This window comes from Sorex fumeus, unplaced genomic scaffold, assembly GCF_029834395.1.
Source record: "Sorex fumeus unplaced genomic scaffold, SorFum_2.1 ptg000018l, whole genome shotgun sequence".
NCBI lineage: Eukaryota > Metazoa > Chordata > Mammalia > Eulipotyphla > Soricidae > Sorex > Sorex fumeus.
The window spans coordinates 30,416,980-30,435,488 of NW_026606075.1; the positions used below are offsets into that span (position 1 = coordinate 30,416,980).

The 18,509-nt window shown below is 43.7% G+C and overlaps 1 protein-coding gene across 1 annotated transcript; it reads right to left on the minus strand.

The window, feature by feature from the left end:
- Window positions 1-1,557: 1,557 nt before the first annotated feature.
- Window positions 1,558-10,914, minus strand: KGD4 (alpha-ketoglutarate dehydrogenase subunit 4). Its single transcript, XM_056112669.1, has 4 exons — window positions 10,826-10,914; window positions 4,939-5,002; window positions 3,895-4,082; window positions 1,558-2,484 (listed from the first exon to the last, which is right to left on the minus strand). The coding sequence occupies exons 1-4, from the start codon at window positions 10,865-10,867 to the stop codon at window positions 2,467-2,469; spliced, it is 312 nt and encodes a 103-aa protein (XP_055968644.1). The 5' UTR covers window positions 10,868-10,914; the 3' UTR covers window positions 1,558-2,466.
- Between the last annotated feature and the right edge of the window lie 7,595 nt (window positions 10,915-18,509).

Here is an 18,509-nt window from a genome sequence, read left to right on the forward strand (position 1 = left end):
GGGATGACTCAGCCATCAAGCACCAGAGATAGTAAAGGATTAAGGCATATGCCTTGCATGCAGCCACCCTGGTTTGATCCCTGGCACCACATGCTCCTGATCCTGTAACAAGTCAGCTACCATGTCATGAATTCACTCAGTCTGAGAGCGGAAGATGTGGAGAAGGACTGGAACTCCTGTCAACTGCCTGCATCACCCTGCCAGCCATGTGAATGAGCCAGTTTGAGCAGGGTCCTCTCCTATCTTCAGATGACTGTCACCCCAGGTGACATCTGAATGAAATTTCATGAGAGACTTGAGTCAACTCCTTGGCCAAACTGCTACAAAATTTCTGACCTGGAGAAAAGAAGAGCTAGTGATTGTGTTTTGACTCACTGAGTTTTGGGGTTACTTGTTACAAAGCTGTAGGCAATACACTAATTTTATCTCCCCACACTACTTGGTACTTTAGAGGAAACTGACACTTGGACAAATTAAGCAACTTGTTAATGGTTACATATATTTAAATGCTTAATCCCTAAAGGAAAACAATAGTCCTCAAGGCCTAAGTAAAATACTTTGTTTTTTGGGTCACATTCCATGAGGCTCCAGGATTATTCCTGGCTCTGCACTCAGGAATCACACCCAGCAGTGCTTGGGACACTACATAGGATGCCAGGGTTCCAACCTGGGTCAGCCACACGTAAACTAAGTGCCCAACCCACTGTACTACCTCTCCCTGCCCTACACAGAATACTTTGCCATGGCTGGACTGACAAATTCTGTAAACATGATAAATTTAAAATGTAACTCAGTAGTTTAAAGTAGCCCTCGGACAGTTCCAGTATTGGGGTTTCTTTCGTTTTGTAGGGGCTTTATTCAGAGGGAAGGCCACACCTGGCCATGCTCAGTGGCTAACCCAGACTCTGCTTGGTGCTTAGGAGAACATGCGCTGCCCAGGATCAAACCCAGGGCTCCTAAAGTGACGCAAAAGCACCGGTCTTGAGAACTCTTCTGATCCCATCGCTGGAGTTTCTATCTACCTGACCCATCTATTACCCAAGTCACACTTTCCTAAGCCCGCTGTTTCTGAAAGCAAAACACCGCCTGCCCTCCTTTTGTTGAAATGAGAAAGCTAAGGAGTGAAGAGAATAGTGCTAGCAAAGAAAAATTCCAAACTGAATTTTTAAATGATGGCCAAATAAATCAACGGGGCCAGGAAAATGCTCTGAAGGGTTGAAGCACATGCTTTGCCTGTGGAAAATGGACCCTGAACACAGCCAGTGTGGCTTCCACACCAACAAACAAATCAATCATGAATTCTAAATGTCTAGAACAGTTTATGGCTAGCACCAAACCTCTAGATCATATTTGCATTTGACAACATTTAGCCAGAACAATTTGTTAGAGGTGCCAATCCCCTCTTCTTCAGAAACTAGAATTAACTCTGAATTAAAAGATCAACTCATAAGCAAGTGGGCAAATATAAAAATGTACACAACAAGAATTCTGTCTGTATTATTCATGAACTACTCATATTATTAGGGATGACTCCTTTAAAACATATTCTAGAAATCATTAAAGGTATGGAATAAATTTATTTAGTTTGTGAGACTTTCACAATATTATATATACCCTTGGCACAGGAAGACCCTGCTAATAGTTTCATAAATAAATATTTAGGTTGATTTATAAAGCTTTCAGACATTAAGTTTGAGAAAAGTAACTTATCAGACTTTGCATACATGATAATAAAAATGATAAAATGGAAAAAAGAACATGACTTTCTTAATAATCCTCAAAACAGAACTCAAATGCAATTTTCTAGTTAACATTTATACCTATGCTATACTCATTTTGACTTATATATCCCACCTTATACTGTAATTTTTGTTTTTCAGATTGAAATTTACACATAATGATTTATGTTAACTCTAGTTCTTAATACCACAAAGTCACCTGTCTTACTTTGGCTATTTTATCATTTACAGTAGCATATACTTATTAAGCCAGTTGTATTTGAGTAACTTTTGTGAATAACAAATATGGAGTCATTTTTTGATTTCACCAAATTTCAAGAATATCAGTTTCCAAAAGCAGCGATTCTGCCTGATGAACTGTTTCTAATGAGAAGCTGAAAGAAAAGCAAAATTATGGGAAAACTAAGATAGTTACTAGACAGTGTGTGCTTTTCTTAGTTCAACACCGATAATATCTGATAACTACAGTAAACTAATACGCTATATTGAAAAATGTATATTTTAATAAGTATAAAGTATATAAACATCTAGGTAAGCTTGTGGAGAAGCTGACCATGATACATAAGTTAGGAGATATAAGTGTCCTTCTAAATTTTCTATATATTTTTTAAACATAATATTTATTAAAACTGTTTAATGTACAATTTCTCATTTGTCATTTTGGAAGTCCTTTATTGTAAAGATCATTCTTTTGTCTGAAGACAAACAGCAGCCACATTCTGAGTGATTATTCTGGACCTCCACGCTAAAAAGAAAAAAGAAATAAGATTAGGTGATATGTTTATAAAAAATGTTTTTACAGCCACTATTCATATTCACACTATTTTAGGTACATAACCTTTAATTTTCAGAATGTTATTTTGGGTCCCCCACAGCTGGGGGACACGCTTATCATGTTAAAGATTATTTAACATGTGAAAGATCAAGGTTGATCTATACTGGTAGTTTTAAGATTTCTTGGACTCAGAAGCCCTAGACATATTTTTTTAAAATTTTTTTATTTTTTGCTTTTTGGGTCACACCCGGCGATGCTCAGAGGTTACTCCTGGCTCATGCACTCAGGAACTGCTCCTGGCGGTGCTCAGGGGACCATATGGGATGCTGGGAATCGAACCTGTGTCGGCCATGTTGGCTGCGTGCAAGGCAAATGCCCTACCCGCTGTGCTATCGCTCCAGCCCCAGCCCTAGACATACTTTATAAAAACATATTGAGGATTCTAAAGAGCTTTCTTCCCATTTAACATACCTATAGCTATTTTGCCACAATGCATTTGTACATATTCCTTTATGCACATTTACTGAAGCTTTCCTGGCTTAGTTATTTTTCATAATGCTGGAAACTATTTCTTAGTTACAAGCACATCTTGCAGACAGTAGGTGGGGGGGCTGAAGAGAGAGTACAGTGGGTAAGGTGCTTGCCTTGCAAGCAGCCGACCCGGATTCGATGCCATATGGTCTTTGAAGCCCGCTGGAGTGATTTCCTGAGTGCAGACTCGGAAGTAACTACTTGTGAAAAACAACAAAATGTAGAAAAAGAAAAAAGGAAAGGCAGTGGGAAGAACACGTAAATCAACATAGACAACTCCAAAAGACAGAATATATAGGGCGTTTGCCTTGCACGCAGCCAACATGGCCGAGCCGAGTTCGATTCCTCCGCCCCTCTCGGACGGAGAGCCGGGCAAGCTACCGAGAGTATTCGATATGCCAGACACAGTAACAACAAAGTCTCCAATGGAGACGTTACTGGGCCCGCTCGAAAATATATATATATATATATATTTCCCCCCTTTGTTTTGAGGACGTATCTGGCAGTTTCAGAGGTTTCCCCTGGGTTAGCACTCAAGAATTCCTCTTGTTGGTACTCAAGGAACCATACCAGGGATAGAATCCAGGTTAGAACCATGCAAGGCAAATAGCCTACCTCCAGTACTATTTCTCAGGCCCTTTGTTTTGTACAGGGTAGACCCAGCAGTACTCAAGGATCACTCCTAGTGGGCTCAGGGACCATATGTGTACCAGGGATCGAACCTGGGTCAGCCGTATGCCAGGTTAAACCCTCTGTACTATGTGTACTCTCTACCCTGTGGTCTGGCGCTGAAAAGCAAAAAATGTTAAGGTATTTTAGAGAGCATCATGCTAAAAAGCAAGAACATACTTGGATAAATTCCATTTCTTCTTGAGAAACAAGTTTCCTTCTGTACTTCTGAGGTAATGTTTTGATCATTTCTGCAGTATCTGGTGGACCCTGGTGCATCAGCCAGTCTGGTGCTTTACTTCCCTTAGAATGCTGTGACATTGAAGAAGAGTGAGAAGGTAGCCCTGCTGACCCCAAAGCTTCAGACACTGAAAAACCAGAACAAAACAGACCAGAAAGTAATTGGAGAAACTGTTCAGGTGATACTTTTTATCTATTTTTGAAATGGTATTATGTTCAAAGAGCTGACTATTATAGTGTAACTCTTTGCATTTACATTTTAGACTATTTACATGGGGTGGGGGGGATTGGAGTAGCTTGGGGGCTACTCCCGGCTCAGTGCTTAGTGGACATGTGGTGGCAGGGACTAAACAAGAGCTCCCTAGAGACAAGCATGTGCTCAGCCTTTTGAGCCATCTCGCTAACCTGCAGCGGTTCTTTTCAAACAAAAAAGGAGGGTCAGTGATGGGACCAGTGGCAGAGCTCGTGCCTTGTATACAAGGCCCTGGGTTCCATCCCTGGCACTGTAGTTTACTCCTCGCTCCACACTCAGGAACCACTCCTGGCTGTGCTCGGGGACCATATGGGGTGCTGGGGATCAAACCCAGGTCAGCTACATGCAAGGCAAATACCCTACTCACTGTATTATTGCTCTGACCCCTGAATAATTTTTTTTAAAAGATTAGCTGGGAGAGAAATTTAGGAATGACTATTATACTCCACAGTCTCTGCAAATATAAGCATGGGATATTCTTCTAAAAGATAGAAAGGGGGAAGAAAATTAAAATTTCCTTACATAAACTATGTATCATTGAAAAATGGAGACAACCACTGTTGAATTAACTTTTAGATGACAGCAATAAAAGCTAAATTTCTATCTGAATGCAATCAAGGTAACATTTTGATATTGACTACAAAAAGCTGCCTTATTTAAACAAGGAATTGTCTATAATAGACTTATAAATGCACGTACATATATACTTTTTAACCTAAAGTATAACTTACCATTAGGTTTAGGATTGTCTCTTCTGTCAGGAAACCTGATTAATGGAGTATGCGGCTTGACTACCTAAAATAAAAATGAATGTGGGGGGGGGAGATGAAGCACTAAAATAATCTCATTAACCATAAGAGACATTTTATCAAGCTTTTTAAATATTTTTGTTAAAAAAAAACTTAGGTTTTACTGACGACCTTAAATTTTACTATTTATTCCTTCCCAGTAGGCAGCTAGTTTAAGAGTTATTAATTTGTTTATCTTATCTACTATTCATAATAAAATGTACTTTATACACTACATTTTACTATATTAACAACTGACCTTGGAGCCAGAGTGCTAGTACAATGGGTAGGGCACTTGCCTTGCATGCAGTTGACCAGGGTTCAATCCCTGACAATCCAAATGATCCCTCAAACTCCACCTGGAGTCTTCCCTGAGTGCAGGGACATTTTTGTACATCGTATTTATGGTGGGTGTGGCAGGGGTTGGGGAAGTAGGTTTCAAGCAGTGCTCAGGAGGCTCTGGGGTTACAGTGCTACTCCTTGGCGCTGCGGTTCAATACAAAAGCCCTGCAGTACCTGGGAAACCCAGGCCAGTCAGTGCTCAGAGCCTCCAGAATTACTCAGTGATACTTGAGGGGCCATGCAGTGCCAGAGAATGAACCCCAGTTAGGCACATACTGGTCACTGTGTTTTACCCACTGTACTATCTCATAGCCCAGAAATATATTTGAGAATAATATTTTTATAAAAGACATTTGAAAAGTAGAACTTAAGTGGACCTCCCATTACAAAACCTTCAGACTATAAATTCTATAAAGTGTCTTATTTACATCTAAAGTAACTGTTTCTCCAAAACAATGTGTTTGGATGCATATGTATATATGTATACAAATTTTATATAAATATACATATATTTTGCATTTTACGAGTACAGAAATAAATAGGTTTCTTAAGACTTACCTAAAAACTCACCACCATAATTCTGCTGCCGTGAGAAAATGCTGAAATATATAGTCTTCCTCAGCATAAAGTATACTTAAGTCTTTCATATTCAAAAAACAAAGCATGTTCCCTCTATTGTTTCTTCTTTATATCCTACCTTCCTGAAAACATGATCTATTCCACTGTCCCTACCTCACTTAAGAATTTAAATGTTCAACATCTGCAGAATGCACTTCAAACTTGGTTTTGGACCATACAAGGCTACTTTCACATAGTTTTTCCATTATCTCTAGCCTCAGTCCTCATTGCTGTCTTGTGCACCTGTCCCTGAAGTTCAGTGCTTTTGTTTTTGGGTGTGTGTGTCGGGGGGGGAGTTGTTGGGCCACTCCTGGGCTGTACTGGGGATCCTCTATGAAATGGAGGTTCAAACCTGTGTCAGCTGCGTGAAGGCAAGCACCTTATCCACCGTGTCACCTCTCTCTCCCGCCCCTATTACAGGTGTTCTGAAGAGCTTGCAATGACCAAATTCTTCATGCCATTTCTCTTCCTATTCAATCTAGAGCTAGTGTTCACTGCCCAGAAAACTCTCCTTAACCCCCACCAACTTTGAGGCTTCCCCTTTCTCTAGACTGACTCTTGTAAATTCGTCCAAATGACAAGCTTCTATTCAGCTTCCAGATTCCGAAAGATTTTAAAACTCCTCCTGAGCACTGGAAAGGGAGCTCAAGAGCTGCACCCAGGTTCCATCCCAGCACTGCAGGGTCCCCTTAGCACCACGAGGAGCAGAGAAGGGAGGAGGTCCCAACATCACCAGCTGTGCCCCCAAACCAAACACTAATAAAGGCCCCCTCTGCGGTCAGGGACAGGGTTCAAATTGGCTGGAGAGAAAGCTCTGCATCCCGAGCACTTATTCCTTCCTCCTCTTTACGCCCCGTCAATGACAGAAAACAAACAAACAAAAACCAACTTTAGTTCCATGATATCCTAAACATCTTAATAGTTTTCAGGGGATAAAAAACTATTGTTCGGGGCTGGGGAGACACTCCAAAGAAATGGAAGCCCTGGGTGGCTGTGTGTGTACATGGAAGTCATGTGCCACTGACCTCTGCGGTTATCTTCTAGCCCAGTAATTACAAATCTTAACTGTGAACTTTAGCCTTTAGTATTTTGTGGCTGGAAAAGGTTGGGCCACATCCCGCCGTGCTCAAGGCTTACTCCTGGCTCTACACTAGGGAGTTCACTCTCAGTGATCGTCAGGGGACCACACAGTACCAGGGATTAAAGCAGGGTCAGCCACAAGCAAGGCAAGCACCTTACCCCTATATACTATCTCTCTGGCTAATATAAAAAGCTTTAAAGTTTGAATTTTACTTATCTACTACCAACTGGCAACTAAAAGAAACACTACTGTACACTTTACACAACCATGTGTGGTATTAAATTCTCAACTCATCTGGGTAAATACCAAAGAATGTGACTGTTGGATTATATTCTGATAAAAGTATGGGTTCTTCAGTAGGAAACTGCCTATCTAAATTCCAAAACAGCTGTATTATTAAAAATTCAATCCCAATGCAATGAATAGAACTATTTCACATGTTTATCAGGATTTTGTTTTACCAGGGTTCTAGATTTTAGCCATTCTCATAGGAATGTAGTAGAATCTCATTATTATTCTAATCTGCAATTTCCTAAGAACACATGATGTACCCTTTTTCATATGCTTATTTGACATCTGTTTATGTTTGATAAAGTGTCTGTTCCAGGAGCTAGAGATAGTGCAGAAGATAGGGCATTTGTCTCGCATGTAGTCAACCTGGGTTCAATCCCTGGCATACCATATAGTACCCTGAGCCTGCCAGGAGTGATTCCTAAGCAGAGAGCCAGGAGTAAACCCTGAGACCATTAAGTAAGGCCCCAAAGCCAAATAAATATATTAATAAAAATAAAGCTGAAGGAGAAGCTTTCCATCTTCTATCAAAAAATAAATAAAATAAAGTGTCTTTTCAAAACTTTTAGCCATTTTCAAGCTTCTCACATTTATTCACATGACTTCAATGATCTTCAAAGCCTTGAGAGTGCTGGGTTTTGTTGGCTGGATCACTATTGTTTTTTTAAAAAATCTAATAATTTCACTAAGATTCTACCAACTTGTCAACTTTACTGGCTCAGTTCACTGCTCATCTTTTATGTTACTTCTCGTTTAGTTTTAACTTCTGACAGGTTCTTTGCCTTTATTTCCCTTTATGGGAGGGAAACTGGGGCCACACCTGTCAGTGCTCAAGGGCTAGTCCTGGTGGTGCACAGGGGATCAGATACAGTGCTGGGGATAAAAATAGGATCTGCTGCATGCAGACAACTGAGCCTTTTCTCTTATAGACTCTACACTATCAGTTCCAAACCCTTTCATTTCTGTTGTTCCCTTTCCTTCCAATCACTCTTTCCATCCTTTCCCTTGTATCTGGCTATAACCCACAGTATTCAACGTTGTCTCACCGTTTTCTTGCTTTCACCTCCCTTGTACAAATTTATACCCTGAATCAGTCTAACCACCATCCTCCTCCTATGCCTCATGCAAGTTATTTCCTGACTGAAACACCAGCACCTGTCTATTCTTTTATTTGCCCAAATGTACCAAATATGTACTTTTTGGTATTAGATATTGAATTTGTACCTATATTCTCCTAAAATTCCTTCTGCATACCCTACAGTAGGGGCTGGGGCGATAGCACAGTGGGAGGGCATTTGCCTTGCATGTGGCTGGCAGGGCCGACCCCAGTTCGATTCCTCCACCCATCTCGGAGAGCCCGGCAAGCTACCGAGAGTATCTCATCTGCACGGCAAAGCCTGGCTAGCTACCCGTGATGTACTCGATATGCCAAACACAGTAACAACAAGTCTCACAATGGAGACGTTAGTGGGCCCCTCGAGCAAAATCGATGAACAATGGGAGGACAGTGCTACAGTGCTACCCTACAGCACAAACCTCCCTACTTAACAATGTGATATTTTGTGAATTCCAAACAGTCTGTGCCAGTCTGTTGAAATACTATTCTTTCTTCAAATTTTGGATCAACAGCCAAATTCAGCTCTATGGAGACACCACGTTCATCTTGGCACCATAATTCAGTATGAGCAAAGGCCTCAATCAAAGATACTCAAGAAATTTTGCTGGGCTGGAGAGAGAGTACAAAGGTTAAGTAAGGTGCCAGCTTCTCATGCAGCTGTGGCCACTACAAGCCAATCCCAGCACCACACATTTTTCCTGAGCACTATCAGGAGGGATCCTGGGGCGCAGTTCCTGAGCACAGCTGTGTGCTCTCCACACCATTTAACTTTTTTTTCTACAGTGCTATGCAATTAATGCTCTGTGTGTGGGGGGGGGGAGGGGGGTGAACCCAGTTGGCTGTACTTGGGGTTACTCCAGTTTCAGTGCTCAGAAATTACTCTTGGCGGTGCTCCTGGGACCATATGGAATACCAGAGATTGAACCCAGGTCAGCCTAGTGCAAGGCAAGTGCCCTATTCACTGTTAAATCTTTCCTGCCCCAAGTAGAACACAATTATTGCATACTGTCAGCAATTTTCTTTGCATTATGAATATGGGCATGAGTTTTTGTACACTTTAGGAGCGAGACCATTCCTTATATCTCTAAGCCCCCTTTCTTGCATGTATCAGTAGTTGTGATTACTGTGTCCTACCCTCATTGTAACAAATCTACCACACATCATTCATATGTTTTTTGCCCACTAATCCAATTTTAAACCCAGCTATCAATATATCAAAAGATACTTGTCCTTTGCTAGATGTTCCTTTTATCCCCAGAGAATCTTCACAAACATTCAGTAATTTCCCGCAAAATAAACTTCCCAATAAGTAAATGAGGTTTATTTCCGCAATGGGAACAAACACTGTGATCTGGGGTTATCGTTCTCACTGTTTCAGCTTAAAATTAGGTCATTGAAGAGATGAGGGTGGAGAGAGAGTATAAGGGAGAAGACCCGGCTTCCTCCACAGCACTGCAGGGGTCGTGTCGTGTCGCGTCGTCTCCCCCCCCCACCATCCCCTACTGTAAGCACCAAAACAATAATAAAATGCGCTGTGCAAAAAGAAGTGCATTTCTGACATGGAATCGAAGGGTGGCCATACCACACTACACTTCCTGCATTACAAAGTAAGTCCTATGAAACAGCCACATACAAGTAGTCTTGCAAACCTTGCATAAACCTACTTCACCTCTCCCACTCCGGCTAGCGACCACCGCGGGGAAGCACGCGCACCGGCTGTCAGGCGTCGATGACTGATACCTGGGTGGACAATACAGTCCCTCTAACGCGCCTCTCTAAGCTCCAAAGCACAAGCCCGGGCAGCGCGACGCTAAACCTATACGATGAACGAAAAACGGCCTTTGCTTCTTGCTCGCCCATTCTGCTCCGACCTGGTCCGGAGCCAGACGCGGACGCGGGTCGTGAGGAAGTGGCCCCGGGCGAGGGCACCGCGGGCCGGCGCGGGGTCACGGCCGAGACCTTGAAGGGACACCGGTCAGGCCGGGGCCGCTTCCTCTCCCTCGCGGCGCCCGCCTGCCTCCCGATTGGCCGCGCGGGCACAGCACGGGCAGCGCCAGCCGCCCATTGGCCCGGCCGGAGCGGCGAGCCCGCAACTCCGCGGAGGAACGTGGTCCCGGCGGAGGGCGGCCGGGCTCTCCGCGCCCACCCGCCCCGGCCCCCGGCCCCCGGCCCCCCCCCGGGCCCCGCACCGCCGCCCGGCCCCTCGGGCTCAGGTGCCAGCTCCCACACCCACCCCCCGGGCACCCCCGCCGGCCCCGCCAGGCCGCGGTCTCCGCCAGCCGCCGCCGCCGCCGCCTTTCCTCCCCGGCGCCGTGACTCTTGCGGGCACCACAAGAGTGCCGCCCCCCCCCCGGCGCCGAAAGGCCACGGAAGCTTCTTACCTGGACGACCCTGCTGGCAGACGCCATCTTGCTGCCCATCATGACCCCCGAGAAGGGGCAGCTTCCGGGGCGCTCGCGTCCCGCTCTGCTAACTAAAGTCTCGGCAGCCGGGGGCGGGCGGGCGCTGGCGTCACGGGGAGGGGCGAGGCGACGCTGGAAGCCCCTCCCACCGCGCCGCTGGCCACACCCCGCCGCGCCTGACTCCGCCCCTTCTCTTCTCGCCTAGGAACTGCCCCAGGAGCTCTTTTCCTTCTTTCCTTCTTTCCTTCCTTCCTTCCTTCCTTCCTTCCTTCCTTCCTTCCTTCCTTCCTTCCTTCCTTCTTTCTTTCTTTCTCTTTCTCTTTCTTTCTCTCTTCCTTTTTCTTTCGTCCTTTCTCTCCTTTCTCCTCCCTCCCTCCCTCCCTTTCTTCCTTCCTTGAATCACCATGAGATAGTTATAAAGCCTCCATGATTGAATTTCAGTCATACATGACCAAACACCCATCCTTCCACCAGTGTACATTTTCCACCATCAATGTCCCCTGTATCCCTCATGCCACCCCCACCTCACCCCACCCCGGCCTCTATGGAAGGCACTTTCTCTCTACTTTAGGGCATTATGGTTTATAATACAGATACTAAGAGGTCGTCATGTTTTGTCCTTCAGCACACATCTTCCATCCGAAGCTAAACCTCCAATCATCATTGGCTTAGTGGTGCCTTCTCCATCCCAGCTGCCTTTTTCACCAGCAGGAGGCAGGCTTCCAACCACGGACCAATTCTCCTGACCCTTGTCTCTACTGTCCTTGGGTGTTAGTCTCACACTATGTTATTTTATATTCCACAAATAAGTGAACTTATTCTATGTCTGTCCCTTTCTTTCTGACTCATTTCACAAAGTATGATACTCCATGTCCATCCACTTATAAGCAAATTTCATGACTTCATCTTTTCTAACAGCTGTATAGTATTCCATTGTGTAGATGTACCAGAATTCCTTTAACCAGTCGTCTGTTCTTGGGTACTTAGATTGTTTCCAGATTCTAGCTATTGTGAATAGTACTGCAATGAACATACAAGTGTGGAATTATGTTTTCTACTGTTGTTGTTGTTGTTTTAACCATTGATGATTTGTCTAAGTTCCCCATTAGCTTTGTGTGATGTGGAAACATGTCCTTTCCAGATAGCCAAAATTCAATTTAAAACCAAGTAATACAACTGGCTACTTCCTCAAGTGAATTATATATATGGGGCACTAGAGAGAGTGGTAGATGCCAGTTGTAAAGGAAGGGATTTCACGGTCCCAAGCATGGTTTCATGTGGCCTTCTGTTACCTTTGATCCTGACTTTAGCAGTCTTGTTGATTGAATCTAAGTGAAAGTTGTAGTGTTGAGGTTTGAGCCATAGTAGTGTGGGTAGGACACTTGCCCTTCACGCAGTGGACCCAGGTACCAATCCCAATATGTATGGTCCTCCCAGGCACAGAGAATAAACCTGAGCACTGCTGCTTGTAGCCCCCAGACAAAAACAAATGAGATGTTTTAGATTTGGGTATGCAAAGTACACCCACTGGTGCTTACTGAACACTGGCGTCATACTATGCCTGAGATTCAGGGGGACTCCAGCATGTAAAACATGTGCTCCAGCCTTTTGAGGCCCAAGTTTTTCTTTTTGAATCATCAGCCATCCATACCATTCTTACAGTTATATTAAGTTTTATTATCTATATTAACTTTTTTCTTTTTGGGTCACACCTGGCAATGGGATGCTGGGAATCGAACCTGAGTCAGCTGTGTACAAGACAAACACCCTACCCCCTGTGATATTGCTCCAGCCCCCTATCTCTATTAAAACTTTATAGTTTGGATTATCAATGTATCATGGGCATTTATGTATCTGTAGCTAAGGTAGCTTTAAGCTAATGTAAATAGTTTGAATGTCACATCTGTTTTGATGGTGTTTCTAAACCTGAGAAGTTTTTTAGAAGTATAATGTACTAAACTCAAACGCGGACTTTGATTCAGTAAGTCTGTAGAGAAACACTCAAATTAATTATCTGGGTCAGCCCTATCTGCTTACTTCTCTCCAGCCCAAACTTGGCAATTATTGTTTTGTTTTGGGGCCTCACCTGGCAATGCTCAGGAGTTATTTCTGGCTCTGTGTTCAGGAATAACTTTTGGCAGTACCTGGGATTCCAAGCACCATAAACAACTTCAGGGATCAAACTGGGTTGGCTTCATGCAAGGCAAGTCTCTAGCACTCAACTTTGTCGCTGACCCTATAACTTGGCAAGTTTTAAATGCAAAATAATCAATGATTTATCATCTTGTTTAGCACACTTCAGGGAATTTGTTCTACAAATATTTTTGCATATGTTTTGTTTTTTGTTTTGGTGGTGCTCAGGGGCTACTCCTGGCTCTGTACTCAGGAATTACTCCTGGCAGTGCTTGGGGGCACCATACGGGATGCCAGGAAGAGAACCCAGGTAGGCTGTGTGTAAGGCAAGCACCCTACCCACTGTGGTATCACTCCGGCCCCACTCTTGTATGTGTTTTTATTTATTTATTTGCTTTTTGGGTCACACCCTGTGATGCTCAGGGGTGGCTTTGCACTCAGGAATCACTCCTAGCTGTGCTCGGGGGACCTTATGGGATGCTAGGAATCGAACCCGGGTCGGCCGCGTGCAAGGCAATCACCCTACCCACTGTGCTATTGCTCCATATTAAAAATATGTGTTTTTAATGATAGTTAATTCAGTGTGACATACTCTGCATTATTAAAAACTAGACATTAGGGCTGGAGAGAGAGTATAAGGATCAAGGTGCTTGTCTTGCACATGACTGACAAACACTTCGCCCCTGATCTCTCTCTCCAGTCCACTATAGCCTTTCCTACCTCATGTTTACCCTGTTGCAATTACTCGGAGGCTGTGGGATTCAAGTGGTGTAGCTTAAACTGTATTGACACAATTACACAGGATTCTGCATAAAGGTGAGAAAAGCCTGTATAGTGCAAACTCAGTTTTGTCTGTTGCAGCAGCTAGGCTGTTGATCATCCTAATAGAGAAACTAGCATCTGATGGGCTTAAAAGATAGCTCAATGGACTGAGCTGCACATAGCCAAGACTAACCTGAGTGTCTTCTGGGTATGGCTCCAATGTAAACAAAAGAAAAAAAAATTGGCACACAACAAAATCTAAAATCTACTATGTTAACTTGGTGATAAGGCTTGAGCAAAAATGAAATTAATATCAAGAGTCTTGGAAAAATTACAATCATTCCATTTGGGAGAAGTACCTGGAGATAACTTAGAATGATCATGTACACTTCTGAGATTAGAGCATATAAAGAATAGCCTCTGGGCATACCACAGTCAAGAGTACTGGAACTATGCCAAGTATAATAAAAGAGATATTGTCCATTTTGCAAACAGAAATAAAAGGGAACAGCTTGCATTCAGATATTCAGGTAGTTGTGGAGCTGAGCAGCTTCTAGACCAGAAAATAAAGAAACGAGTTTTGGGTTGCTGGGGAGATAGTGCAGAGGTTAAGGTGCTTACCTGGCATCTTATATGGCTGCCTGACTACTGGCCCTGGTTCAATCTCCAGCACCACATACAGTCCTCTAAGCCCTGCCAGGAGTGACTCCCCCAGCACAGAGCCAGGAGGAAGTCCTGTGTACAGCCAGATTGCCCCCACAAGCCCACCACAAATAAAAGGTTTTGTTTGGCTTGGGGGCCACACCTGGTGGTACTCAGGGGTAACTCCTGACTGCACTCACTCCTGGCAGTGCTCAGGGGTCCATATGGGATGCTGAGGAATTAAGCCTGGGTCTTGCTGGGGAATTGAACCTGGTTGACTGTGTGCAAGGCAAGGACCCTCCCACTGTACTATCTTTCCAGCCCCAGGGTTTTGTTTATAAATACTGAGCCTCACCTAGCAGTGCTCAGGGCTTACTTCCAGCTGTGCTGAGGGATCACTCCTGGTGGGATACAGGGAACCATATGCTATACTGGGGATCAAATTAGGACCAACCACATGTCTGACAAGTGCCTTAACCTCTACACTATCTCTCTGGCCCTAGAAATGAAGTTTTTGGGTGGCTGGGTACTTCCTGCTCAAAGGACTCAAGTACATGCCTGGCATTAAGATGTACCAACTTTGCTCCCCTGAACCCCATGGTCCCCCAAGCACCACTAGGGTGGTCCTTGTTGCCTTCAGCTCTGCTGGGCCTGAACAGCAAGAGATCTGATATACATGAGTAGCTTTCAGTTCCCAAGTCTTGCTTGGGCGGTCCCCCACCAAATAATTTTTCTGACCAAGAATAGAATTCGGTGGTAGACCAAACACTCTGCATGTATAAGACTTGTGGGTTCTCACTCTCCCCAACACCAAAATATAATAGTAGTGAGTTTAGCACACTGTGTTTTGTCACAATGCAGACATTTCAATTTGAAAAATTACTGAGATCCTTGTAAACTCACATGCAAGTGTAAGAATAACATCACCTGTACCCTTTACCTAGATTTGCCCAGAGATATCTTGCGAAACAGCACAAGATCATAACCAGGACAATTCTCATTGATAATCAGTATAAAGAACAGTCCCACCGACACAAGCATCTGTTCTGCTGCCCATCTACAAATGTGTCCACTTTTCTCCCACCCTTCCGTCCTCCTTGACCCATGGTCTCTTTCTCGATCATCTTCTTTGAAGGATGTTGTAATGAAATCCCACATGTGGGATTGGTATTTCACTCAAATACTTGGCTTCTGGGACTGGTTTTTCACTGTCAAATTCTCTGGCCATTTATTCAGGCTTATAGTTGGCTGATTTTACAGAGGGAGGGGACGGTGATGCTAACTCAGCGGAAGGAACATGGGCCAGGTCAAAAAGCACTTGATACTTTTTTTTTCCCTTTTTGGGTCACACCCGGCAATGCTCAGGGGTTACTCCTGGCTCATGCACTAAGGAATTGCTCCTTGCGGTGCTCAGGGGACTATATGGGGTGCTGGGAATCGAACCTGTGTCGTCCATGTTGGCTACATACAAGGCAAACGCCCTATCTGCTGTGCTATTGCTCCAGCCCCAGCACTTGATACTTTTTGGTGCAGAATGCTAAGAAAGCCCAGTAATCCAACCCCATCCTTGAGCTGGGTTTGGCATGAGTGCTCTACCACTGACACACACCCCTACCCCCAAATAAATTTCATATTTCAGGGACCAAAGCGATAGTATAGTGGCTAAAGGACTTGCCTTGCATGCAGCCGACCAGGGTTCCATCCCAGCATCCCATATGGTTCCCCAAGCACTGCCAGGAATAACCTCTTGAGCACCGCCAGGTGTGACCTCCCACTCCCCACCAAAACAAAACAAAACAAAAATGAAATAAATTTCATGGTTCAGTATGGTTAAGTACATTCATATTCCTATACAATTATACCACTTCCGGAACTTTTCCTCTTTTTTTCACCTTCCCTAACAAAACTCTGTACCCAATAAATTAAATATTAAATAAATTCCCCTCTCTTCAACTCGGAAAAACCAACAATGACTTTTTCATTATCAATTTGACTACTCATGGAATCATACAGTATTTGTTTTTTAGCAACCAGTTTATTTCAAAAAGCACAATACCTTCACAATGCCTATTTTCTTTCTTTATTTTATAAAATCAACAGAATAGAATTGAGAGTCCAGCTATAAACCCTCAAATGTATGAACAGTTAATTCACAACAAAAAGGCTAAATGCACGAAACTGAGCAGGAAAGCCGGTTAAACAAATGGTGCCAGGAAATCTGCCCATGCAAAAAAATGAATGCAGACTCTCTAACTCACATCACACATAAAGACTAACTCAAAATGGAGTAAAGACATTAATAACATATCTATCTCTCTGTTAAACATTGAGGAAAATAGAGGTAGAACTTGCCAAGATTTTGACTTCAGTTTTGGACTTCAGAGTTTTGTATGATGTAACTTCATTGGCGCAGATTCAACTATTTCATACAGTGTCAGGATATTCTTTTTTAAGGACAAATCACACTGCGTTACATGTATATAGTGTATTTTATTTATCCACTCATCTGTGGTAATTCTTCAGTGTTTGGTAAAAAACTCGAATGGAACCATTTGAGTCTAAAAAGAAAAAAATCGGGGCTGGAGAGATAGTACAGGGGATAAAGCACTTGCCTTGCATGCAGCCAACCCTGGGTTTAATCCTGAGCCCTGCATGCATGGTCCCCTGAACACCACTAGAAGTGATCCCTGAGCACAAAGCAGAATTTCTGAGCAGTCATGTGGCCCCCCAAAAAACTAAACACCCCAAAAGCAAAAATAAAAATTTAGAGGCCCAAGGGCACTTCAGTGGCTGAGCCTTGCAGGTGTGATCCACAGTTCATGAGTCCCATCGTTGGTACCATTCCGCATGCCGAATATGACCCTGGTGTCACTGCCATTCGAAACCTCTAATGCCACAGGGTATGCAATTTCAGTACAGGACAGCCAAGAATATGTCAACACTGCAACTAGAAGAAATGTGAAACCTCAGTGAGCCCCAAAATGAAAAGTGGATGACCCTATGGGCCAGAGACATAGTACAGTGGTTTTGCACACAGCAGATCAGGGTTTGATCCCCGGGTTCCCATCCGAAGTGGTCCCTGATAAAGAGCCAGGAGTAAGCCCTGAGTGTCTCCGTGTGTGGCCCAAAACAAACAAAGAGGGAAGGAAAAGAGGATACTAATAATTAAAAATTACAAATTCAATTTTCTTGGTAGTTATTCTACTATTCAGACTGTATGTGTTGAGTATGTTGTAGCAGTTTGTTTTGGGGCTGCACGCAGCAGCACTCAGTACTCTTTACTTTTTTTTTTTACCAGACATACAAATTTTATTTTATTTCATTTTATTTTTTTACTCTTGACTTTTTGCTCATGGATAATTCCTGAAAGTGTTCAGGGCACTCTAAGGGGTGCTGGATATCAAACCCAACTCAGTTTCACACAAGGCAAATTCCTTAATCCCTGTACTATCTCTTCAAGGTAGCTAATATTTTTAAGGAAGTGGTTTTACGGTCACGGTCACGGTCCTCCCGTTGTTCATCGATTTGCTCGAGCGGGTCCAGTAATGTCTCCATCGTGAGACTTGTTGTTACTGTGTTTGGCATATTGAATACGTCACGGGTAGCTTGCCAGGCTCTGCTGTGCGGGCCAGATACTCTCGGTAGCTTGCCGGGCTCTCCCAGAGGGGTGGAAGAATCGAACTCGGGTCGGTCATATTGGCTGCATGCAAGGCAAACGCCCTAACGCTGTGCTATCGGTTTATGTAGTTTAATTTATTGAATACATATTCATAATTGTCACCTTCTTTTGATATCTGTACTGCCTATAGTAACATTCCTGTTTCATTCCTGATATTGGACATTTCTGCTTTCTCTATCAGTCAATTGTAACAAAATTAACACGTTTTGTTGAATTTTTCAAAGAACCGGCTTGGCCACCAACACTGCCTGGTGCAGCCTGGAGAGTCCTGAGCACCACTACCCCTGATGGTCCCTGAGCACTGAACAGTCATTCCTGGTTGCCAAGTATCACCAGGAATGGCCCTGGTCCTCGGAGCACTGCTTGGGAGGCTCCAGTCTAAAAAGGAACCAGTTCTTATTTTTTTCTTTTTGGGTCACATACGGCGATGCTCAGGGGTTACTCCTG

Bases quoted from the DNA above. Each gene is read 5' to 3' on its own strand.
- KGD4 (XM_056112669.1), bottom strand. From the start codon at position 10,867: ATGATGGGCAGCAAGATGGCGTCTGCCAGCAGGGTCGTCCAG. The intron at 5,003-10,825 runs GTAAGAAGCTTC...TTTTTATTTTAG, and splicing joins CTGCCAGCAGGGTCGTCCAG to GTAGTCAAGCCGCATACTCC. The intron at 4,083-4,938 runs GTAAGTTATACT...CTGGTTTTTCAG, and splicing joins AGACAATCCTAAACCTAATG to TGTCTGAAGCTTTGGGGTCA.